This window comes from Sylvia atricapilla, chromosome 2, assembly GCF_009819655.1.
Source record: "Sylvia atricapilla isolate bSylAtr1 chromosome 2, bSylAtr1.pri, whole genome shotgun sequence".
Taxonomy (NCBI): domain Eukaryota; kingdom Metazoa; phylum Chordata; class Aves; order Passeriformes; family Sylviidae; genus Sylvia; species Sylvia atricapilla.
This window is the reverse complement of record NC_089141.1, coordinates 84,763,929-84,789,485: the sequence shown is the minus strand read 5'-3', so window position 1 is coordinate 84,789,485 and position 25,557 is coordinate 84,763,929. Positions and strand designations below refer to the sequence as shown.

General features: G+C 39.4%; 1 protein-coding gene across 1 annotated transcript in view; it reads left to right on the top strand.

Annotated features, from left to right (window-relative positions):
• AFF3 (ALF transcription elongation factor 3) overlaps positions 1-25,557 on the top strand; it is a 314,337-nt gene that overhangs the window by 168,969 nt on the left and 119,811 nt on the right. The window contains exons 5-6 of the mRNA XM_066313661.1: positions 16,853-16,939; positions 22,344-22,380. Coding sequence (XP_066169758.1) covers positions 16,853-16,939; positions 22,344-22,380 — 124 coding nt within the window. The remainder of the gene's footprint in view (positions 1-16,852; positions 16,940-22,343; positions 22,381-25,557) is intronic.

The window sequence follows — 25,557 nt, the reverse complement described above, 5'->3', positions numbered from 1 at the left end:
CAAGTTAACCAGAGAAAAAATGATAAACAAAACCAGAAGGAATGCTGAGCCCATGAGCATCTTCAACTATGAGACAATATTTCTGACATCTACTTTCCTATATTTTCAAACATGCATGTTTTGGCCCTTGCTGGTCTTCCCCCAACTTAGTTACTGTCTCTTGGTTAGGATACTGAGGTGAATGATGCCTCCAATAAGCCAACTTGTTAAATTTGCTGTGGTACTTCTAGGAAAAAAAAAAAAAAAAAAAAAAAAAAAAGAGCAAATATGCCTTAGTAGCACTTGGACTTTAAAAATACTGTTACACAATTCTAGTGTGCTAAAGTCTACTTGGTAGTCAAAATTAAGTTATTGTTTCCATGTATTGCTTCCTTTCTCTGTATCCGTCTTGAATTTCATCTCATATTTGGACTGCAAATGTTTTGGGGCAGGAACTCCTCCTTCAGTGCCTCTGTGGGGAACTTTGCTGAGTAGATCCAGACCAGGACTCCAGAAAACAACTACATGTTTACACCTCCCATTCACAATTTCTCATGCAGATTCACAATCCAAAGGCAGATTATTTCCAGAGGCCTTGTGTTCCTAACTGGAAGGGACCCTTCCACTTAGCATTTCAATGTGGTTTGGAACAGCCTGAAGGGACCCTTTCCTAGAGAATGGGGGAGACATCCAGAAAGTGGTGGTTCGCCCCCTCGCTGCTTCATCCTTTGATGGACAAAGTTCAGCCTCATCTGAAATTGTCTCCTAAGTTCAGAAGATTCTAAGAGGTCCAAATCTTGGGCTTCTTTACCAATAATGATGTGTCCGTAGCTTTACTCATCATGGGATTGCTCCCAAAGGCACCTCCATCTTAACTGGGCCATTCCAACTTCAGGCTCTTGCTATGTCTTATGAAGGTGCAGAAGCGAATCTGTTAAACTTGGGTATCAGGAGGACCAAAATTATAATCCCTTCACTACCCTATAGCATTCATTCTTCCGACAGCTTTCAATGAAGTCCTGACACCTAAGTTCAACCCTGGAAATGTGTTTAGCTTATGGCATGACCTGAAAATAGTTTTGGAGACTTCTGCAGATTTCACATCCCTCTCCAGCTCCATCAGTTCAGCCTTCTACTTGTTTTCTTCCCAAAATCTCAGTGCACTCTTAAAAAATAAGGTGGTGATATGTCATTTAACATGTATAGGATTGACATTTTAAGTGATCCTCCAAAATTGCTCAGATGTCCAGTCTGAAAGGGTCAGAAACTAATTTATTCCTATGCAGACTTGTCCAGATAGATTTTGTACTATATTGCTGTTTCCCATGAGTATCCTCCAGAGGATACTCTTTAGGCTTTGAGACCCCTTTTGACTCTATTTGCGATCTCTATTTGACTCTATTTGCTGAGGCATCTCTTCAACTTCCCATCCAGCTGGAAAATGAGAGTGCTGATCAACTTGTCCCTCTGTTGCTCTTTGGGCAGGATTTCTCCTCCTGCATCTCTATTTAAAATGCAGTTGTTCATTACAAAGAATTCTTGGTCTCTGGACCAGCACTTGGAAGAGAGGAGCAGCTTCCTTGACACTAACTCTGGTTTTCTGCGAAAGATTTTCCACACAACCTCAATGACCCACGTCGTCTCACTGCTGTCACTGCTGACTTGGAGCCCAGTGCTCTGACACACCTCACTGATAAGGGACCAAGTGGAAAATGCTCTCCCTATCAGAACCTTGCTCTAGAAAGGGTCTGCATGGTGATGGTGCAGCTGGGGTCACCTCAGTCTTATCGCTGTCGAGGAAGCTGGTGATTCCTGCACTGGAAACTTGCCCCTAGAGCAAAATCTGCATGGAAGCCCCTCTTCAAAAACCACAGTTAATGTCAGGTAAGTTACCTTTTTCCCCCCCTCAGTCTCTAATTAGACATCCCAATTATGCAGTTTAATCTAATTAAAGTAATGATGCAATTATACAATAATTGATACATAATCGGCATGCAAAAACCTGTGTAAGTAGTATTTAACCAAGAGAGCAAATTTTAGATGAACCTTTTCAGTCTCTTAAAAATGTATCATTTTAGCAACCAGCTTGAGGAAGGGATATTGCCTGCTCAAGAATTTATAAATCCTTACTGCCACTAGTAAAATTACTTTTTCTTACTATTTATGGGCATTTAGCTTCCATTGACTTCAGTGGGAGTTGTCTGTGAGACACAGACAGAAGTAAAGCTTAGAGCCTCCAAAAGGCTCACCACAATTATCTTATTCGAAGATGGCAAAGTGCTATGAAGTCGTTTCAGGAATGCCTAATACTGCATTGCCTGCTGCTAGAGATGATAAAAAAATAAGATAAATCTTATTGTAGATTGCAAGAGAAGACAGCTCTATGGTGCCTGTACTGGTACTTTCTCAATAAACCTTACCACTTAAGATAATTTTTTTAATTAACTGCAAATTGCTTTCTCATTATCCAAAATAAATGTGCAAAATGTGCATATTACATATGCACTACACTTGCAGATGTATAAACTAAGCCTTAGCTGTGTAGCTACCTAAGATCCAATGCACCAAAATGACAGTGTCAACAGGGATGCAGGAGTCCTGGCTCTAATGATGTGAGCAAGAACCTGGTTTTCTTGACTCATTTTTCTGAAATAGATACCCTGAGAAGCATGTGTTTCGTTGTATGAGGATATCAGCTGTATCTGCAATAGCCAAAGACCCATATTCTGAAATGACATCAGAGACCTGGGGCTTTGTCTGATAAAAAATGGGATTTCTTCTCATCCTTGGATAATAGTTCCTTTAGCCTACTCCCCATCCCCTTTCTGTTGTGCAGTGAACTGTGCACTCTATATGGCTTTTTCCCACCTGTGATGTGGCTGAATATCAGCAATATTTTACCCTTGTTTTGGGACGTACTGTGGAATCAAACATGTCTACATTTATATAACACTCTATAAGTAATCCAGCATGCCTGGATGTGTGTAGAAATGAGAATGGCCTGTCCCTTTCTTTGCCTCTGTTGCATAACTCATGCTTTAAACTAGTGTGTTATATTGAGACATGTTATAAAGTGAGTTTATTCAAAATACCCCAGTATCTTTGTCAGTAGAACTATTTACAAGCAGGGAAATTTTAGAGGAAAATGTGAATGCTCCCTGACAAGCAGTCACTTCAGCTTTTGTTGTTGTTGTTGCTTTTTGCACGATTTGCTGTTAAGGTTCTAGTTTTAAGTGTTATTACCCATGTGTGTGGAAGTATAATTTTGATTCTCTTTAATGCCAAAATTGCTGAGAAAATTTGCTGAGAAAAGCCTTTTAAATTTGGTTTCAATTCAAATATGATGGGTTTACTGTCATTTTTTAATTGTCAGTATTCATATTGCTAGTATAAGTGTTTAATCCTTTCCATGATAGACACTGAAAATATGTTTTTAAAAAGCCTACAAATGAACAATTGTTCATTCCTGGTGATATAAATTCAGTTCTACAGATGGAGTCACTGTGAGCCTGCATATATGGCCCACAGTTTCCAAGCTTAAGAAGTCACAGGTGCTTAGGTGACCCTCTGGTCACTGGTAAGGGTCAGTTAGGGAGAATTTTTGTCTTCCAACATTTTTTTTTAATCTCCCACTTGATGGTTTCAAACTGTAAGAGAACAGACTTGGCTAGGCAGTGTATAGAGAAAGTTTCCAGTGCATAATGAGTCCAAGTTCTTTGACCTAAAGGATGCAGTTGTTTCAAAGACGGGGAAAAAAAGCCTTTTCCATGCCTTTCTTGAGTGAAATTCTCTTGTTGATGAGCTACAGAACATCAGTAGGTCCATCAGAAAAGACTGCCCAGGGAAGTGGTTGAGTCACCATTCCTGGAGATACTTAAGAGATGTGTAGATGTGGCACTTGGGGGCCTGGTTTATTGTTGGACTTAGCTGGATGAATAATTGGACTTGATGATCTCAGAGTATTATTTACTCAGAGGTCTTTTCCAACCTAAACAAACAACTCTGTGATATAGTAGCAGGTATCTGGAGATGGGAAGAAAGCAAGGTAAATGCAGCTAAAAGGTATGAAAAAATTCCGCAGGCATGCTACTGCACAAAAACCCCTGGAACTCCAGCATGTTTTTATTCCATGGAAAAAGTCAGCATAAAAACCTAATGTCCAGTTATTTCACAGCTCTGCTTACCTCACTTGCTAGCCGAAGTCTCATCAGTGTAGAGCACAGGCAACATCATCGTGCTAATTTTTCACCAGTCCTTTTTTCAGCAGCAAACTCACCCATATTTGTCATAGGAACTTGAGTCTGAATTTGCCAGTAGTTTGGTGATTCTGATAGGCCAGGGGCTACTGTCTTTGGTCAAGATACAATAACTAAAGGAAAATCTTTGAAAGAAGTATAACTGCCTGAATTACTACTCTTTTATATGTTTTTAAATGAGAATGTAAAGGCCAAGGGCATTTTTTCCTATTTAATACTATTAAATCCATCATTAAATCTCTCACTGAACACTGGGTGAATTTAATGGTGCCCTCAAGTGCCGATGCTGATGCTTGACTGTGTTAATATTGTTGTATATACAGATACAATAAATAACACTTAGCTAAGGTAGTGTTAGCAACCTTATTGGGTATATCAGTACAAATAGCTGCACTAATGAGATTAAGCATCAGAAACCAATGGCAATGTGAATCGAGGCACTGAGGCTAAAATATGGATGGGGATTCAACACATTGAACCTATCAATAAAACCGAACAGACTCTACTAAAAGCTTTACTGCTAGTTGGCATTAAAAGATTAATTTGAAAGTACAGTTTTTATCTTTTCTCATCTCACTTTATCGCGTCCTCAGTCTTAAAACTCCCCTCTTTCTGGTGCACAAGTGTTATGAGTGCTTCTATTTGCTGAACAGTCTGCAAAACGCTTAGCAGGCCATGCTGCTTTGCCTTGCTCTAACACAAGTTCCCTTTGGTTGATGCAATCAAGCACTGGGAATGAGCTGGGTTTGTACCATTGGTATTTTTTATGTCTGGTATTCTGAACACAGAGTTGCACTAGTTGAGTCCCCTCTAGATCATTGTTTTTTCTCTCCACATACATCCTTTGGATGTAGTTGCCTTGCCCATGCAGATTATTCTAAGCCACCTTAATGGCAGGACCCCGAAATGTTCATTATTACAGTACTCTTTTACCAGTGCAGAAATCTCCAACTGACTCCATTGCATTTTGAGAGTATTCCAATTTATGGTTTTACTGTTAGTAGAGAAAAAAGCTTTACCTTGTGGTCTTTCTTCTGATGAGCTTTTATGTATGCTAAAGCTTTGAAGGATATATCCACTGCTTTGTTTTAGTAAGAAACTCTTTCAAAGTGAAAAAGAACTGACCAAAAGGACTAATTTTAATCAACAGGGGTGAAAACCTTGCTTGGGCAGAAAAGTCCCTGAAGGCTTAAGTGGATATTAATTGCTACACAGAAGTTATCTGAACCTTCTCATTTCAATGAATTGCAGTTTGATGCTTCTTATAAAGAGAAATCAAAAGAAATTATTATTTTCTACCATGAAACAACCTTTTTGTGACTTTTAGTATTTCAAAATTCCAATACTAAGGCAGTTATTTCTGATTCCTTGCACTCTAAAAAACAGGTAATATAAATAAATAGTGGTAATGATATGTCCTGTTTCCTTTTTCTTTATGTATTACTTTAATTTTTCCACATGATTTCTATGAGGTTAAAAAAAAGAAAACATATACATCCTCATTTTTTAAATGTCAGCAAAGGAATGTTAATTATATTGTAAAGTGGATAAGTAAATCATGTAGTTAAGAGCTCAAAAATAAACAAGCATTTGTAACCATCTTATTTCCTCGCATACCTCTTTCATAATGTAGCCTATAATTTCACAATCACCTACAGTTTGCTGGCAAACATCTTGAGGAATTTTTTAGAGAGTTGTAAAAACTTTTGCTAGCATCATTTTTCATATCATTCTAGCTGCAAAACCAAGCTGTCTTTGTGGTGAGAGGCTGGTACAGCATCAGCAGAGAATACCTAGAAATGGTGAGGCAGCATGACATGCTGTTCCACACAGGTTTTCTGTGCTCCATACAGGACCTTCAGCACTTCAAGTTAAACAGTTAAAGGCAATTTCAAAGATCTTTTTTTTTTTTCTTTCTGATAATTTAATGTGGTTTTAAACAATTTAGAGAAATCTAACTGTATTTTGTTTTAGTTAAAATAGTTTAAAAATCATTGCCTTTTTTTTTTTAATACATGCGAATTTCTTATGCAGACAATGTCTACAATAATGCATACGATACTGGTGTTAATCTACTTTTTAATGAAATCAATGGTGTTATGCATGAAACCAGAACATGCTTTCAGAGTAGATTTAAGTCTTTGATGTGTATTTTCACACCTTGTACTATTTTCCCATCTGGAATGACAGATTGACATTGTCACCCTCAGTGCCATTTATGTCAAGAGAAGGGTTTTCTTAAGGGACTTTCTAACTCAAGATTCTTTCAACCTTACTTCACATTTTGTGAGTTGTAACTCATAGTAATATTATGGTACTTACAGAGATTATGGGGGTGCTGGGATGCCTAATTCAGGTTTGCAGACTAAGTTGCAAATGAAAGCCAGTGTGTGTAATAAGCAAAATACTATTTCACGACTTGAAACAGACAGACCTTGAGACAATAACAGCTTTGAGGAACACAGTATAAGCACTAGACAAACATAAATTGCACAGCTTCAGAACGGTCTCCTTCGCTGCTCCATGGCTGTGTTTGCAGCTAGAGAGAAGCACACACAGAAAATGAGCTTTAACAAGAAATGCCAGATTGCCTAGGGACATCTCAGGCAAACAAAGGGGCTCTGCCTGCCTCTGACAGCATTGCAAAGGCCACCTCGTGTGTAGTGGGGAATAATGGTAAGTGCTGTTTCATGCTCATGGCACTGGCTCCTGAGAACAGGATGGTGAGCAGAGCTCCCAGCCAGGCAGGCTCCCTGCTTGTGCACAATGCCCTCACAGGGGCTCCCGACACACGGTGCTGCTGGCAAGCCTAACATTTCTCTACACAGCCACAAGGGACTGGCCTTCAGCCCTCTCCCCACTCTCCTAAAGCATGGTCCAGATCTTAGGCACACTGATGTGTCCCATGTTATCTTCCTGCTGACCATAGCAAGAATGTTGGGCAAATGCCTCTGTTGTGTTTATCCCCACACTCAAATCCCCAAGGTTTATTGTGGTGCATCAGGAGCTTATGACATCAAAACCAGCAGAGAACAACTGTGGACCATAGGTTACTGATACATAAGAAAATAAGAAACTTCTGTTTCTATGTTTTCTATGCGCCATGAGACATCTCTTTCTCACAAGGACTCCTTTTGTGGTCAGTCACATGTGAATGCAAATGGTTCACGTGTTTTCTTGACTTATAAAGTATGTATTGACAACCATAAATGCTAAGGATTTTGATGGACTAAAAAATAAACAAGAAAATCCCACTTACCTAAATCTTGGGTGTGAGTTTGAGTGGTGTATCTTATCACCCAGAATGACTAGTGCTCTGACTTGTGTGACAAGCCAGATAGCTTCAGCCACTCTCCCCTGTCTTGAACTTACTACCTTGTAATTTGGCTGAAGCATATAATTCAGAAAAAACGTCCTTTATCTTATGACTTGAAGAGATGAAGGTAGGCATTTCCATAGTACTGCATCCCCACAGTGAACCACCAGGTCATGAGAAGTTGTTCTTTTTTTCCTACCTTCACCTTGCCTTTTTGTTCTTCTATCCATTGGCTCATGGTACAGGAAGTATGTGTATTGTAACACTGGTGATGTTAGTGATTTTTGTCTTTTTCTATTATTGTGAACAGTTTCCACTGATTTTTTAAGTCATCTCTTGAGAATCCCGTTGAAGGTGTTGAGTAGAAGTTCTGTCTTTCCTTGGTACACTTGACAGTTAGATACAAATAGGTTTTCCAGAAGTCATGTAACAGGGGGTTTTCTCCCATGAAGATGCTTACCCAAATCAAGCATAGTGGCTCTTAGTGTAACAGAGCTGATTTCATCTGTGATCTCTTCTCTGTTAGGTTTGGGTTTTGGTTTTTTTTTCACTTCCTCAGAATTCCCAGCATTTCTTAGGAAATGTGTTCAAGGAAACAAGTTATGGTATGCACTGGCACACCCAGTTCAGTTGTGTTGCCATATTCAAATGCAGCCTGATGGATTGAGCTCTTTGGGCAAGAATATGAGATATGGGATGTTTGGTTTTAGTTTTCTGTCCTCTGATGATTTCTAACTCCTTTCTGGGTCCAGTTTCCCAGTGTCTGATATTCTTGATTTCTGGACATGAACCTTTCTATGTTCAGCTCTGTACACCTCTGTACCCTTAGCTGAACTAGTATCTGTTGGCTTCAGACATCACACTGTGCCATTATGCTACTTCTAGAATACAAACCAGCAAGATTTAACATCTTTCTGTCAATTCAGATCTAGGAGGCACATGATGTAACCTTGAGAACAGATGGCTGAATTCACATACACTGAAGCACACGGTGCTACACTGATTTCTTAATCTCATTCTAAATAAATGACTTGTATATGAACAGATTCCCCAAGTTGTCAGAGCATCATAAACAAAATTGTTTGCTAATTGCAGTCAGCCACATCCATGCAAGGTTGTCCAGGAAGGATTTACAGGCTGCTTTGCCTTGCAGAACCTCTTGTTTTATGGTAGGGAAAAAGGAAGGAGAGTCTCTCTGTCTTGATGCTCAGCTCTTCAGTCCAAGGCTCCAGCCTGGTGTAAATTTCATCTGTAAACTGAACAGATTTAATTTAAATGCATTAAGAAACCACAAGTGCAAAACCTCTTGGAAGTGTACTTTATAGAGCTACATTTGACAGCATTTTAACTTCTAGTACTTCAATTCTGACTTTTTTCTTTTTATGGGTTTTTCTTAGCCTCTCTGTCATCTTTTCACACTGACCAAGTTGGTTGTAGTAGCACAGAACAGAAGTTTCCTTGCTTCTTGTTATGTTTGGCAGCCTTCACAGGTATGTTAGCCAGAAGGCATTCTGGTAGCACTTGAAACTTTAACCCAGAGTACAAGGTATTTACTTCATGTAGTGTCTGCCCGTAACCTGGGCACAGAGCACACAGGCATCACTATGTTACCCCTAAGTTGATGAAGGTTGACATGCTCAATCAGTTGGCTGAACAAGCTGAGCTAAAAATACCAATTCATACCCACTGGTGAATCTCCACTATGGATGCACAAAAGAGCTCTTTGAGTGAGCTCCCAGGTTTCCAGGAACCAAGTAAGTTTTTATGGCACCCCCAATCCTCTTAAAATGGCTTCAGGGGTATGAAATTAGAACTAAGAACAAATTAGACTAAACCAATTACCTGTTATTTCATTTTCTGACCAGGGAGTGATTCAGGATCACTAATAATCGCTAATCACAAAGATTCCAGCCTCCCACAACATAAGAATATGAGAAAAAAATGTCTAATAAAACAAAAACAAAAACAAAAACACTAGGGTTTTTTTCCCCTGAAAATTTTCTTCAGTGACCTCCCTGCATTTAGCAGTGTATTTTTGTCTGAATTAAAGGAATGTTTATATTAGAACATTGCATGCATTTGTGGAAAAGATATTTCAGTATTGATAAATATTTACCGTGATGGTATTTCTGTCTTCTCCAAACCACAGATGTTTTCCTTACTAAATGTGTCTGTTTTTCAGCTTTGAGCATTTTTTTCTCTGCCTTTTTTGTCTGTATTAATACAATCATCCATCAAAATGAGAGTAAGACCCTGACCAGTGCCCTGGCATTTTTTTTTTTTAATAGCCTTTGTTTTAACTTCTTGAAATGTTTCCAGAGCAATCCTGAGGCCACTACCACTGCCTAAGAATTAACATGCTTGTTATGCTCTCTGAAAATGTCAGCTATATGCATTTTTTCATTATTATCTGAAATCATGCAGAGATCTGGACCTTGAAGTATCCTAGGTCTTTTCCTTTTCTCTTTTTCCTCCCCCCACTCCCAAGAGGCAGCTATTCATCTTCATTAGCCACTTCTGTTAGCTTGCTGCCAACTGAGACTAGAAAACTAGCTGCATCAGTCTTGCATGGCAATTCAGGAATTAGAATCCATAGTCCTTGGGTGCAGGAGGTTAATGCACTAATAAAGATTGTACCTTGATTAACCACATCATCTCAGCTTGCCCAAGCAAGGTTGGTTTTCAGACGGTTTGTTGTATCATATGGCTCAATGCGTTCATCTAGAAACATAGTTTCTTAGCTAGGAGGAGATATTCATCTTTGTGACTAAAGGAGAAATTTTACTCTTTTTTTTTTTATTTCAATGAAGAATACTTATAAAAAAATTAAGGAAATTGTCTAAATGCTTTTCTGTGATTTACCTGTAAAAGAACACCTTCCTTTTCTAATAAGGGGAGGAGGGAGATTTGTCCTAAACTCTTCTATGAGAGAGCATGACATGGATTATAAACTAATTAACTGATTTTTATAATGAAGCCACATTTCTTTTAGGTATCCATAACTTCATTTATTGCCCCCCAAATTGAATGAAAATTTTCAAGCCTTTATGTTAAAGAATTATAATCATACAAATGAAGGACCTGAATAAGTCAGTTTGATAAGTAAGCAGCTGTAGCCTTCTTTTACATTTATCTATCCTAGATTGATGAACCTTGACTAAGTGTTGCAGGTTATTTTCAGGATGGTTCCACTAAAGCAGAGATAACATATTCCAAACAGAAACTTACTGCACTGGCATTTCTGATTTGCCGTGGGGTGAATTGATCCACAGATCACGTTGCAAATGCTCATGATTTGGAATGGTTTAGTTCTGTAGATACCAAATATCTGGAGATTTAATGCTGAACACATTCTTTAGTGCTGCAGTCTGCAAAATCTCTTACCTTCTCCCTTTTTCACAGGCCTAATTCCTCTTTTTTCCTTTCTTTATTCCCAGCTCACGGGCATGCGCCTGCGCACACACACGCTCACAAGTCCTGTTTCTAGCAGGCAGTTTCTGCTGATGACCATCTGTGCATGTCTGAAGAACCAAGCACAGCAAAAATGACACAGTCACAAGCTACACAATTACCTTTATTTCTTTGTTTGGAACCAAAAAAAAATAATCCTTGACAAGCACTTGCCCATGGATTGTCATGTATCTTTGGACATTATACCAATGAAACCTAATGAAAGGAATTCATATTACAGAAAGCAACAGAGCATTTGGAGAGTCTTGGGACTGGTGCCAAAGGGGAAATGTGGTAGAATGTGTTTGCAGCAGATTGCTATGAAAAAAAAGTGATTCCTTGAAATCATTTTAGCAGGAGCATGAGAGACAGAAGAACTGCTGACTGAGGTTCAGTGCTGAACTGGCACCCAGCTCAGTGTCCTTACTGCAATTTCAGCACCATGATAGGGAGCTCATTGTAGCTCCTGTATTTCATTCTTCAGTTAGTGAGTGAAACCATGTGTGCCATGTATCTCAAGTTTAGAAAGCATTTTGCATCACACATGACAAATATTAACTATAAATTAAAACCCATCCAAATGGGTGGAGAGAAAGTAAGTGAAAAAGAAAACAGAAGCTGGAAGATTACAAGGTCTTTTGTCAGGTGGTGATGGTTCTGAATAACATGTTATCAAAAGGATAACAACCAATAAGAGATGCTCATATGGGAAGCAGAAAATTATCAATTGCACAAAGGAAACTATGGGGCTGATGAGAAAGTAGAAAAAGAGTTCTAAGTATGGATAAGTAATATCATAAAGAAACAAGACAAAACAGCTTTATCTTTTCATTTTATAGGCGCATGTTGGAGGCTTGAGTTAAAAAAGTTGCAGCAATAACAGATACTACAGGAACTAATTTTGGAAGAAAGAAAATTAGCTTTTCACATGATAGGAATCTTACCACAGTGAAATACTGTCAGCTTCAACACAGTCTCCAAAAGTTTTAGTGTCAGACTCTTTGTTTTGGATATTTGACACTAAAATCATAGCCGTGTTGTCAGCTAGTGGCAAGGTGGCTTCATTGAATTGAAAGGGATATTTGCCGACTGACAGCAGTTAGAAAGGGTCTTGGAGAGCTCTGCCTCAGCTTTGCATGGCATTGACTTCCAGCCGAATAAATATATCCAATGCTTCCCTAAAATCTGCATTTCAGTGTAGGTAACTACAAAGACAGATCCTCTCCAGTCCCCCAGAGCCAACCAGCAAGAGTATTTGCAAAGGAAATTTGTGTCTCACAAATCTCCTGTAATTCCTGTGACATGTCAGTAGAGCAGTGGATGAAGTTGAGTCAGCTAAAATAACTTTCAAAAGGTGTTTGACAGGGCCCTTTATGACATGCCACAAATATTTCTTAAATCATCATGTGTAGAGAGACAAAATATTATGAATCAAAAACCAGCTAGGTGAGCACAAGCAGAGAGGAGGATTAAACAGTCAGTTTTCCTAACGACCCAATGATAAGTTCTGGTTCTGGCACTGAGTGAACAGTAAGATTATATATGTGGTAAGACTTTAAATCTAGATGATACTCATCTCCTTACTTGTTATTAATTACAATTTTTCTGAATCAGTTCAGCCATTCCCGGTATCATGTGCCACACAGCAAGACTGATGACACGAGATAAATAGCATTGCTTTAAATCTAGAGTGAAAACTATTATTTACCTCTGCATGCTACTTTTCCTGAAAAATTATCTACAAGCTAGGGTTAAAAGCTCCAAACAAAACACTGCCAAGCAGTCATTAATCCCCAAGAAATGTCTGGTTACTTAATTGTTGCTGCGGAAACTGAGGTTGGAGCAAGGATATGCAATACTATAGAAATCTTTATTTGTAGGTTTTCCCTCCAGAGAGAGAAAAGCCAAGTTGGCATGCTGAGTAAGATCAACTAGGCTTGGACCTCTATAGCTTGTAAAACTGGACATTTATGTATGACTGCTGAAAACTGATTTACTACGGGTAGAGATGAGTAGAGTTGCGGGGTTGTAGAGTTGCAGTATGCATGTGAATGAGACATGCCATCACCACAAAGATGCCAGTGCAAAACAACATTGCTGCAGCTCTCACAAGGAGAAATGTGTGTTACAAAACAAAGAGAGGCGCTCCTTGAGCTGCTCCTTGGACTTGTGCATCTGGCTGCAGGAGGAGGAGGGCAGTCACTGTCATCTCAAATGAGCTGTCCTCCAGTTGGGCAGGACATATCATTATCCACATCTATTTTTAAGCAGCCTGGTCAGGGCTTCCTTCTTTGATCTAGAAGTCTTTGTTTTTCCCACTTCTGGACCCCAAATGTCTTTTCAGTACTTTCTTTAGCTGACATCATTCAGGGCTTTAGGATTAAGTTAATCAAGTTTGAAGAAGACTATAAACTGGTTTTAAATTGAACCGTTATCTTGTAGTGGCTGGAACACTTTCTGGTGCTTGGTGTTTCTGACTTGTTTTTGTTTGATTTATGCTAAAAAAGACCCTGCTTTTTTCCTCTTTCTAATTTTAAAAACCTTTTGTGTCAATCAGTGTTCTAACACAAATTCGAAGGTGCTAAGGCTCTTAAATACGTTTAAATTTTCATCAGTCCTTTTCAAACAGTTCTCAGTCCAGTGGGTGCCTTATGCCAGTACTGCCAATCCCAAACTCCAAAGACAGGCAAGTTACCAGAGAAGAGAAGATGTGCGTGAAAGTTCATTTTACTGTAGAAGTTGAGTCCTTCCTGTTTAGTTAGTTAAATAGTTGCCATTTAGGCTTGCATTTTCCAATGTTTCACACTATGTAAAAAAAAAAAAAAAAAAAAAAAAAAAAAAAAAAAAAAATCTTGATATAATCATATGTCGCTACTAGGATTTTGAATCTGTCTCAAATATCTTCAGATAGAATCTAAAATCCTGATTATTTGGCACACTTGAACATATTCTGAATTTGTTTCTGCTTGATCTTGCAAAGTGTTGACATTTTCTGGACACCTAAATTCTTTCTCCTGATTTTTGAGGCTCTGTTCTTGGCAGGCAGAAGGAAACATAGTTTAATGTTTCTGTTTTCAAAAAAATATTATACTACATTTAAATCTTACCACTCCTCAGTGCTGACAGCCTGTAGTTTGAGACACTTTTCATGGTGGCTTTCTAATTATTTTTCCTAATTTTATTTAAGTTTATAGTTGTCTGAGTTTCAAAGGGTAAGGATAAATAAACAATATGATCACAACTCAATGTATTATTCTATTCTATTCTATTTATAGTAAATTCGCATTCAGATATTCATGATAATGGCAGTTATTAACCCAGGCAAATATCAGTGGTCTTACTAAATGTTTGTGTCAGAAAGGGTTACATCAAATTTAAAGTATATAGAAAGCTTTATTATATACCACAACTGAAAGTAAAAATAGGGGAAGAGAAGCTAGTAGGGAAAAAAAAAAATAAGACCATTAAGGCCATTTTTCATTGAAGTGTGGATGAGAAATAATGTTGGAGAAAAGAAGAAATGAAACATTTTGACATGTCAAAAAGAAAGGTCACCCTTATTTTTAATCAGCCCTCTGGTCCTTTCCGTGGATGAAGGCATCATTGTCAGACTCGGGCAGGCAAGGTGGGAGGAAGGAGCTCTGCTGCCGTAACAGATTGGTTTGTGCTGGCACAGAGCAGACTCCTCAGGAGACATTTCCCTGAAGGTGACAGTGGGGTCACCAATTGTATAACCTGGAAGAACTGCTTCTTGAGCAAATGGCAATCACAGGGACCAAACAGAATATTTCACAAGTAAGATAACTTCAGGTCAAAGCCACCAGATATTCCCAGTCTGGCTGCCCCCATTCCTCAATTGACAGAGATAACATAAAGCATTGCCCTTCAGAAGAAAGGGACACTCAGTCATTCCCATGTGTTTTTTTGGGATCAGCACTTCAACATGTAGGGGAAAACACTTTGGTTGGGAACAGTGTTTGGAAACACCTCTAGTCAACATCACATTTCCCACAAAATAAATGGTCGTCTGAGGAAAAAGCGAGAAAATCAGGAGTGAAGGCAGTACTTTTTCAGAGAACAGACTTAGGGCTAAATATCCACATTGCAAGTCTCCTTTTTGTCCATTTATAGTCATACACCTTTACTGATGGAATATTTCTTAATATGTAATTCCTTAATCTTTTGCAAACAGTAGCACATGTGCCAGATACTTGTAGCAAACAGCAATCTGATTGCCTGTGTTTTTTGCTGCCTGAGTTTTAAGAAGTTACTGTATATTAAAAATTGCTATATACTGTTATTGCTGGCACTTATCAGATAAAGAATTCATAAGATAAATGATCTGCCTCAAAGAAGTGAAAAGCAAAGCAATTCTGATACTAAAACTGCAAACCAGATGATGCTCTGATTAGAGGCACGCACATAGATTACAGAAGTATAATAAATCATGTAACTTTTTAGCCTCAAATAAAATAAAAGAATGCAATTTTTATTAGGAAATAAACTGTTTATCAAGAATGCTTTAAAGGTGACATTTATTGCTAATAAACTGTTGAAAGGGCTGGTCCTTTCATTGGCAGAACAGCCAGACACTTTCCACTATGTAAAAAATGCAACAGCTCAGTCCATGCTGGGTCAGGAAGCAGTTCCATCAGCACTAATGAAGGATAAGCAAGAGACTCACACACACTTTTTTTCAAACAAGAACATTTCTTTTCTCTTTAAAAAGAAATGAGTCCTGGAAATATAACTCCAGCATTATTTTAGGAGATTGTGGATCTCTGCGTGGCTCCTTGGAATATCACTGAGAAACAATTCCACAGTCAGTTAATGGTATCAAAACCCAGCAAAGCATCTGCCTGGCAGACTCTTGATAGGGTCAGCAGTCCCCCTGCTTAGACAGGGCGTTATTTACTCTTCAGTTCTTCTAACGTATGGGCCAACTTTTCAGGATTGTCATGCTTGGCACTATTTCTCATATTAATTCTCATGAGTTACTGTGTACCAAATACTGTGGCTCTTGGTGCTGAACATGTCAAAAAATTATGTCCATCCCTTAAGATTCTACACTAGTGAGGAACAAGCTTCTTGTCTGAAGTGTTTCATTTATCTCTCCCCCAAAAGCAGCCTTGCTTTGGAGACCAACTCATTCAGATTTGAATCATAACAGTAGAGTGTGTGCCTACCTGCTACCTGAAGCTGTGTAAAGGATGACTGCAAAAAAACCAGGTCAAGCTACGTCTGTCTCTTAGGGAGGGACAAAACAGGGAGTAGAAAAAGGTGGAGTGCAGTACACCTCATTTGGGGCTTGCCACATATGTGTGCCCTGCAAGCCACAAACATGCTGGAGTTAGGAACTTACTCAACTCCTTTACAATGATAAAGGCAATTTTAGGAATTAACTGTTAGCAAGTGGTAAGCATTTACCATTCTGACCTTGTCTGTGAAATCTGTTTTGTGATTAGTCCACAGTGTGTACCCCATTACTTGGTCATGAACTGAAATTTCTATTCCTGTCTACAAAAAAATGCTCTTCTGTTAGGCTCACCAGCCCGAATAAATTGTGTGATTAAAATGTATTTGCAGATTGTCAAAAAAAGTCAAACTTTGGCACTTCTGATGCATTAACTATTCAGGAAAACGAGACGGTGCTTAGGAACTGCTCTCAAAAGTCTGTAAAAATCATTGTAGCTCATGTTTTGTCTAGATTATTGGAAAATTGGGCATTTTCTGGAAGCTGCAGTAACTTAAATATTCCACTACCCAGGTACTCTTGCTACTGACATGCTATCATTGTCTCCTTTTCCACTGACGTTCTAAATGCAGTTTGCTGAACAATATTGTTTTTCAGGAGATGACCCATTCATGGCCTCCACCACTGTCAGCTATTCACACACCAGGAAAGGCAGAACAAAGCAAGTTTCCCTTCCCGAACAAGGTAAGACATTCAGCATCATGTAGAAACATCCCTCCTGCACCTCACAATATGTCCTACACAAGCCCTGACTAAGTGTGTGAGTTCTCTGGGCCAAGGTTGATGCCATGGTGCATCTTCTTCATGTGTGTGTGCCAGTATTCCCTGTCTTTTCTCTTCTTACAGCCTCGGCAGGGCTACACGGTGTGCATCTTTTGGCAGCAGAGTTGATGGTGCTGTGGGGGTCACAGGTTCCTCATGGCAAGGCAAAACCAGAGGTGTCTCTGGCAGGATGTCCAGATGGGGTGGCTTCTGCTGAGGCTCCTGGCTGATACCTTAGGGAACAGTGAGCACTGCGAAGTCAGGGTGCTCCTCCTTGCATCCATTGCTCCTGCGTTATTTGGCTTCACCAGCTGAGATTTTTATTGAAACCTTCGAGCTCTGAGGAAGCCTTCACTAGTAAACTGGGCTCTAGCTGGGTTTGAAGACTGTCCATACGTCTTCTGCCTGGCTTCAAAGGGGCAGCTTTGCTAGGGAGGCAGCCAGCCCAGTGCCATAATGCTCAGAGGGGCCACAGAAGTGTTTGCCACAGAAACATTTGATCCCCCAAGAGACCAAACCACTAGTCCTGCTGATGCTCCCTTAAAACCAGCCCCACTATTGGATATGTATCCAAGGGAGAATGCAGTGCAGCATGGTAAAGCTCCTCAGCACAGTCTTGGGGAAACTACATTATTTATACATGGTAAGTCAGGAGGGAATGAAATCAGCTATCTTTTGCAAGAGCCAATAAATCTCACATTGTATCACCATATACTGTTTAGATGTCACAAGCATATTTCATGCCGCGTTCAAGCTTGAAAGATTGTATTGATGCTGTTCATAGTCTTTCTCCTGTTAAAGCAAGCTCATTTGGCAACTTTTGGGTCCATTCTGCAAAATTTAGTTCAGGGAATTGTAACTACAAAGCCAAGAAAACTTCATTTGCCTATAGTGAAACAGCTTTTCTGTGGATGAGAGTGTCATGATTTTGAAGTATCAGGGGTGTAAACCAAGATATCTCTGACATGTTATGAAAGAAAAAGAAGGAAATAACTCACTATTTGCTTGTTGAAGGCAGACAAATGACTGAAGATGGTAGGGAGGCTAGAGGCTTGTTAAGTTAGAGCAAGTCCTGAAGAAGAGAGGTGGATCAGCAGCCTGCAAGCAGGTGAAGTGCCTGATAGGGATGACAAAGTGAAGTGATGCTTGCAGAGCTGCAGTTTCTGCCACAGTTATGGCCCCACAATGTGTTTGTGTTGCACAGGTGCGGGTGTGCACGGGCAAGGCGTGCACCTGTCAGTGGATCTGTGTGGCCACTGCAAATCCACTTCCTCACAACCAAATGTGTTGTGATAAATATAGGAATAGGGGAGCCACAGAGCAGAGAGCAAAGATACATGAATAATGGTTGATATTGACTTTCTCATCTTCTCTCTGGCTGCTCATCCATCTCTCTGGGAAATTTTCTATTATTTTGAAATGCAGAGCCGTTTCAGAGATCTACCATTCATTTTTAAAGATCTTTTTCAAAGTGGTTTCCTTTTCTTTTGCAAAAGTAGAATCTCCTTTTTCTTTTTTTTTTTTTTTTTTTTTTTTAAAGTTTAGGATGGACAAGATTTCATCTAGTAATATATGAGCATACTTCTGTACATATAATAAATCAAAACTCTGTTGTGGCCTGGGTGGTCTGCATGGCCAGAAATCACAGTGCTTTGTGTGGGATGGGAAAGAAGTACCTTAAAAAAACTCACTGGAGTCCTGGAACAATCCTATATTACTTGCCATAGATTATGTAAATTTTTGACACCACTTCTGTTTTAAAATATTTCCAATTATTTTAAAATATTTTAAAAGCTATTCTGTGGTTTAATTGGGTAATCTGTACAGTTACAGACTTTAGAAGTCATCTGCTTTTCAGGCTCCAAATGCAAAAAATGGTCTCCTGATTTTTCAAACATGTTTTTCAAACCTTCATAAGCTAGCTATTGCTTTTCACAAAGCATAGTGTAAAATCTTTATTGGACCCCATAGGAAATGTCTCCAGAGCTCTTAGAAAACTTTTCCACAGGTAAACTATGTAGCTGTCCCTACTTTTCAAAACCAAACTTTTGTGGATCACACATTATTCAGATAAAGGGGTCTGTCAGTTAAGTAGTGACCAAGGCCAATTAAGAGACTGAAAGGCTAAAATCAGGGCAACAGCTTCATCTCTTAGTTCCAAGTTGTGCATGGTGACATGAATTCCTTTTCAATGCTAAGGGCAATGTTGGGACATCAGTTCAACTCATTTGCAAACTCTTGCAGCAAGAGAAGTGAGTAGGCTGCGCTCACTTTTAACAGAAGACAGTTCCCAAAAATAAAAATACACATTATTTTGGGAATGGGAAAAAGAGAAGCTTGTAGGACTCCTGTCCTGCTACAAGGATGCAAATCATAGCTACTTTTCTGTCTGTAAAAACGGAGTGTCAGCATCATTAGTTCACATTCATGCCACACTGCTTTTAACCTGCAATTCAAGTAATTAGCAATCTGACAGCTTGAAACTTGAAATTTATTAATTAGGCTATTAAAGTTGCAAAGGCCACAGCAACTCTAGCTAGAGTGGTTTAGAAATCAGTCTAGTAATAAAAGCTAAATATCTGAGATTTATATATTACAAATATAACAGAATTGCACATTTGAAACTGCACGTGTGGATATATCAATCAATGTAACTAAATGCTTATTTGATGGAGGGGATGGGTGTGGATATGCTGTACTTCTATATGAAATCAGGCCTCATTAACATTAGAGGTCTGCATTGATTCACAAGAATGGGAGGAGACTCTGGGTCAGATTTGACACATGTGGCAGTGCCCAGTAGGTTTCCAAGTACTACGCTGCTGGAGGAGCACCACTAGAGATCTGTCCTTTATGTAATGGAGGACATAAAGTTACATTTCATCCTTAACTTTAAATTTTCATTCTCTCTGGAATTAATTTGTACTCTTGAATTTACTAGGAAGGGGCAATGACAGTCTCTTTATTTCTTGTTTTTCAAAGCTTAAGGATAATTGATTGAATGTGTGATGTGACAGGCTATTTGTGTTTTCCTTCCTCCTATCTCTGCCACACTTTGTTATGTACAAATGATCAGGCATTTCTTGATTTTAATTTTATTAAAAGCATCTTAATAAATAAACTTTAAATGAATAATTAAATTTGTAAATAAGAGCTCACTTGATGCTTGTGTGGATGAGCTTTCATGTTCAAGCATTAATTCTCTTGTGCAGGAAAAAATGCCGTTAATTCTGCTGCTTGCTTTGCTCTCCTTATTTTTTTAACTGTGATTTCTTGTCTTGATAGTTTGACCAGGTGTTTGATTTCAGGTTATGTGTATGTGATATTATGGGATCAGCCATCATTTTGTTATTTGGGAATTAATAGCCACTCCAGGAGAACTGGTTTCTTGTCACAAAGCTATTGGGTGATTATTCTCAGAAGATGCTAAGTTATCATAGTGATAATGTTCTTTACAAGCACAATTCATTTGCTTTTTCCTTTCTTGTTGATTTTAACAAGCTGGAGGAAATACACTGGAAAATAATCTTCAGAAATAAAGGCTTCATCTTTCTTTTTAAAGTTACCTTCTTTTTTTCCTCCATTAGTGGGAACATTCTATATTTCTCTATGGGATATTTTTACCAGCCTTTGGCAGAGGCACTACTGAGCGCTGTGCTCAGCGGTTAAAGGGGAGGGTGCATTCTTCTGAGGTTAATGATAAGGTAAAAGAGTGAGCAAGATCCTTGTTTAGAAGTTTCAAACACTTTTACGAATACAAGGATATTTCCCTCAAAAAGATTGTATTTTCCTGAACTTCTCCAGATACATAAATTCTCTGTTTCGGAAACTGAACATACTCTAAAAGTCTACTTCTATTGAGAATGTGGTTGGCTACAAGAATAGCATTTAAGTTCAAGTGTACATACCACTACATCACCACTACAAGCTGATCTTGACTTTTTAAGATTACATTCAGTCGCTAGAAAAAAACAGGCTTTAATCTCCCTTCATCAGAAACATTCGCAAAAAGCTGATGCAATTTGTCAAAAGTACACAATTTCAAATTACTGAGAAATTGGTCTTGGCATGTGAAACATGGTAGAGATCTTTTCATACTGCAGTAGAAGGTAGAAACACTTGGGGCTTGCCCAAAAATTTGACGTCTCACATTACAGGTATGCAGGATGGAAGTGAGTTGCAGATGTGTATTATGGTATTAAAATTACAGAACAAAACCATGCAGTCTGTACAGAGCAAAATGTGCAGATGAAGGCATTCTGGTCAGCTGAGCCCTCAAGATGCCAGGGCCTGCTGTCCAGCCAACCTCTGTTCAGAGGGCCCAAGAAGCTCTTGGGTCCCCATGCCCCCGAGGAGTTCTCTGAAGTGACTCAGCAGCACAATCTCAGCCCAACCAAATCAGAGCATCCTCAGCTCTCTAGGGACCTGCAGATTTTCCCTCCATGAGCTGTGGTTTTGGCTCATCTCTCCAACTCTGTGGACCAGGGATCTGCTCCAGTGCCCAGTTCCTCACCAGAAATGACTGCATGTGTTCCTGTGGGTGCCTGGCCTCTCTCAGCAGTGTTAACTGCTGCTGTAACTGCAGCATGGGTATGAGGTGCTATCCCTGCGTGTGTCTGGGTTATTCAGAAGCAGAGTTACATACAGGATACTTTTTCTGCTGCCATCCATAGCAAAGTATTATTTTTTTCCCTTGATTTAATTATCTTTTTGTGATGGTTTATATTTGTATTCCGAGGCTTTTTTTATATGTTTTTATGAATGCAAACAAATTCTCTGAGTAAAACACAGTGAGCTAACATTTGAGGGAGAAGTGGTCTGATTTATTGCACCACATTCACAGCTATTGCTGTTGTCATACAAGGTCGACCTTGTAATCTCAGGGACCCAGAACTAGTCTGTATTTTCATTCTCTGATGCTGTCAATGTCAAGATGTGAAAAGAAAAGACCAGCTGTGCTACTACCTCAGGAATCCAATGGTCCATGAAACAATATTGGCCTTCCCTCTGTCTTCCCATCTGAACTTGTAGAAGATAATAGACGAGTTTTGGCTGATCAATACATGAATAGTGAGCAGGAGAGTTGTAATAGCTACACAAGGAATTGCACCATTAAAGGGTTGTTGTGAAATAAGTTTACAAGCCTAAGAATTAATGGATTTTCCAAGAAATATTGGACTTATTCTTGTAAATGAAAATTACTTTGAAACCAAATGACCACTCATCAGTGCTGTTTGTATTGTTAAGGTAATGTCCAAGTAAGCATTGCAGCAAAAAAATGCTGAAAAAATAATACACCTTCCTTTTTTTTCTGTTATTACTGTAGGAGTCACAACAGGGATCTACAGGACACAGCAATACAAGTAAGTTCCAACTCATTTCCTGGCTTCATTGGGTGGGGGGTGGACAATGACTTTGAAAAAGAAATGACTGATGAAGTGTAAGGGATCAGTGGCAGACTGGGACAACACAGAGCAGGCAGTACTCAGCTATGGACAGATATGGAGAACTGAACCTAAAAGTGACCATCAAAATGTCAGTTTTTTTGGTTGCCTGGGAAGAACAAAAAGTTTTCATTTGATTATGGCTGTTCCATTATGTAAATGAGAAAGACTGAAAGAGCAAAAGAGTGGTTTTTTTGGAAAGCCAGAAAGGAGCTGACCTACTTGCACAGTCAGATCCAGACTGACAGAAAATTATGCAAGAAAGCTTATTATAATGTATCTTTCATATGCAATGGTATATTTGGTGGCCATTGTACCGTAATAAGCTACACAAATCTTGCCAAACTAACACTAGATAATGTTTCAAGACCCTGTGGCTGTGGGTGTTTTTGGCTAGCAGTGTGGGTAGGGGAGAGATGGGTGCTTGTGTGGCTCCTGCTCAGGGCTTTCCAGTGGACTCCTATTTACAAATCACGGTGCAGATCAGTAGCATTTTAATTACATTTAGCTATGATAAAAAACTTAGCATCTGTATTGAACAGGAAGATTGAATTGTTCTCTGAAACAAAATATTAATCCTCTCCCTTGACACCTCTGATGGTTGTTGATTTTGTCTTGCATATTAAAAATACATGATTCTATCCTGCTTTCCACATAAAATCATCACAACCAAAAGAATTATTTTGCTAGCTTCCTGACCTGTCAGCCGACACAGAGCCCTGTTTGCAAATTGCAGGGCTGTGACTGAAGATGAAAAATGCCCTGAGCTTGTAGCTAGGGCTTTGAAAGGGTCTGGTCATGCACTGTGTGAGGGAAAAGACATCCAGGGAGACAAGACTAGGAGATGTAGGCTTTTAAAGTGGTGTGGCTCTTCACTGGGGAAAGGTCAGCACGAGGAAGACAATGTTGTGAAGAAACATGCAGTGGTGTCACTTGATTGCTGGCATTGGTTTGATATTGCTGCAAGTACCAGCACTAAGGAAATAATAAAAGGCAAAGGGTATGAGGTTCTGTCAGAAAATAATGAATACAGTAATGAGAGAAAGAAGTACGAAAGAACCATAATAGAGAGGTCTATGCAAACACAGAGAGAGGCACAAGCATGACAAACACACGAGTTGAGCTGAGGGCTTTGCAGTGACATTAGAAGCCACAATATTTGGCCAGCTTTGGTCCTAGCTGAGTATGTCCTCCTTCCAACACTTGAATAAAATAGATTGTTCTGCAGATTTCATGAAACCTGCATTCCTGTGTATTACAAAATTGATCCTGTGTCCTTATAACTTTGCCCTGCTTCTTACTCCTGTGGTCTCTGACCAAACTTCACTTCCTATTCCCCCATCCTCCCACATCCCAATCCCTTCAGTTTCTTCTCTCCTCATTCATCCTGCTCAGCAAAATCTGCAACTGGGCAGAAGCTACACTTGGTTCTGCCTAGCTGATGGCAACCAAACCAAAGAACAGCTGGACCCATGCAGAAATGCTTTCTTCATTGGTGGCAAAAGTTAGGGTCACTGTTGGACACCCAGGCACTTTTTCTAACATCACAGAGAGAGTTTGACTATCTCTAAGACCTGTATCCATGAGAATTCCTTTTGAGGTGCTGGAATAAGGTATCAGATACAACACAGCTGGAATAGGTCATAGTCTTCACCAGTCCTGTATGTCAAACTCAAAGGAAATTTGGGAAAAAAATATTCAGATGTGTGGTGGGTTGACCCTGACTGGACACCATGTGCCCACGAAAGCTGCTCTATTACTCTCCTGGATGCAGGAGAGAAAATAAAACAAAAGGATCATAGGTTAAGATAAAAACAGGGAGACATCACTCACCAGTTACTGTCAGGGGCAAAACAGACTCAACTTGAGAAAATAAATCTAACTTATTACCAATCAAATCAGAGCAGGACAATGAGAAATAAAATCAGATCTTAAAAGCACCTTCTCCTCTCCCATCTCTTCTTGCTGGACTCAACTTCACTCCTGAATTCTCTACCTCCTCCCCACCAGCAGTGCAGGGGACCAAGGAATGGGGGCTGCAATCACACGTTGTCTCTGACACTCCTTCCTCCTCAGGGAGGGGACTCTTCACACTCTTCCCTGCTCTGGTCTGTGGTCCCTCCCACAGGAGACAGTTCTTTATGAACTTCTCATGAGTCCTTCCCACAGGCTTTGGTTCTTCATAAACTGCTCCAGCATGGGTCCCACACAGGGTCACAGGTCCTGCCAGCAACCTGCTCTACTGTGGGCTCCTCTCTGGGTTCCCCAGGTCCTGCCAGGAAATACTAGCAAATTATTCTGTGAGAAAGAACTCTAATGGTCAATGTATTGTGTTATCCAAGTCCACATCTTCAGAGTCCCAATTTGCTGTTTTTTCCCATTGCACCCTGACTTCTTTGGAGTGGCTCTTGAGCCTGTCATTTGCAATGGTTTTATTGCAGCTGCCAACATTGTCTTTCTCATGGATAGCATTTGCATTTCTGTCATCCTTTCCCCACAAGGAAATCAAAGCATTTAAAAACTCATAATGGCTGAAATTATACTGCTCCATCACAATGAATATCATTTATCCCTATTACCCAGAAATGGAAACTTAATCGGGTTGAGTGAAGCTCCAAAATTCCAGCTAAGAGGAAAGAACTCCTTTTCTGGCCACCCACTATTCAACAAGAGAAATCCTACAAAAGTTCATTTGAAATTTATTTTGAAATTTGATAAATCTGGACACATCTTCCGCTTGTATCTAAAAAGATTGGGAAACAAGTAGCATGAGATAAGGCAGAAAGTAGCAAAGACCTCCCATTTCTGTGGCTAAGGATCTGTAGAGTGACTGTTTCCACTGTGTGATTTTTGCATACACCCACAGACACACACACACGTGTTTCAGGAGACATACACAGTGCTTAGCATCTGAAACAGAGTGGGCTAACAGCAATCCTATAGCAAGGTGGGTAGCATGTTCTTTGTTAATTACAAAAAGACTAAGAGAAACAAAGTTGGCACAAATTTTGCATAGGAAGTCAAAACTAGAGAAGATTTAGCAGTTCAGCAAATGCCAGACTCCCACAATGCTACCTGCATGCATTTGACAGGTTA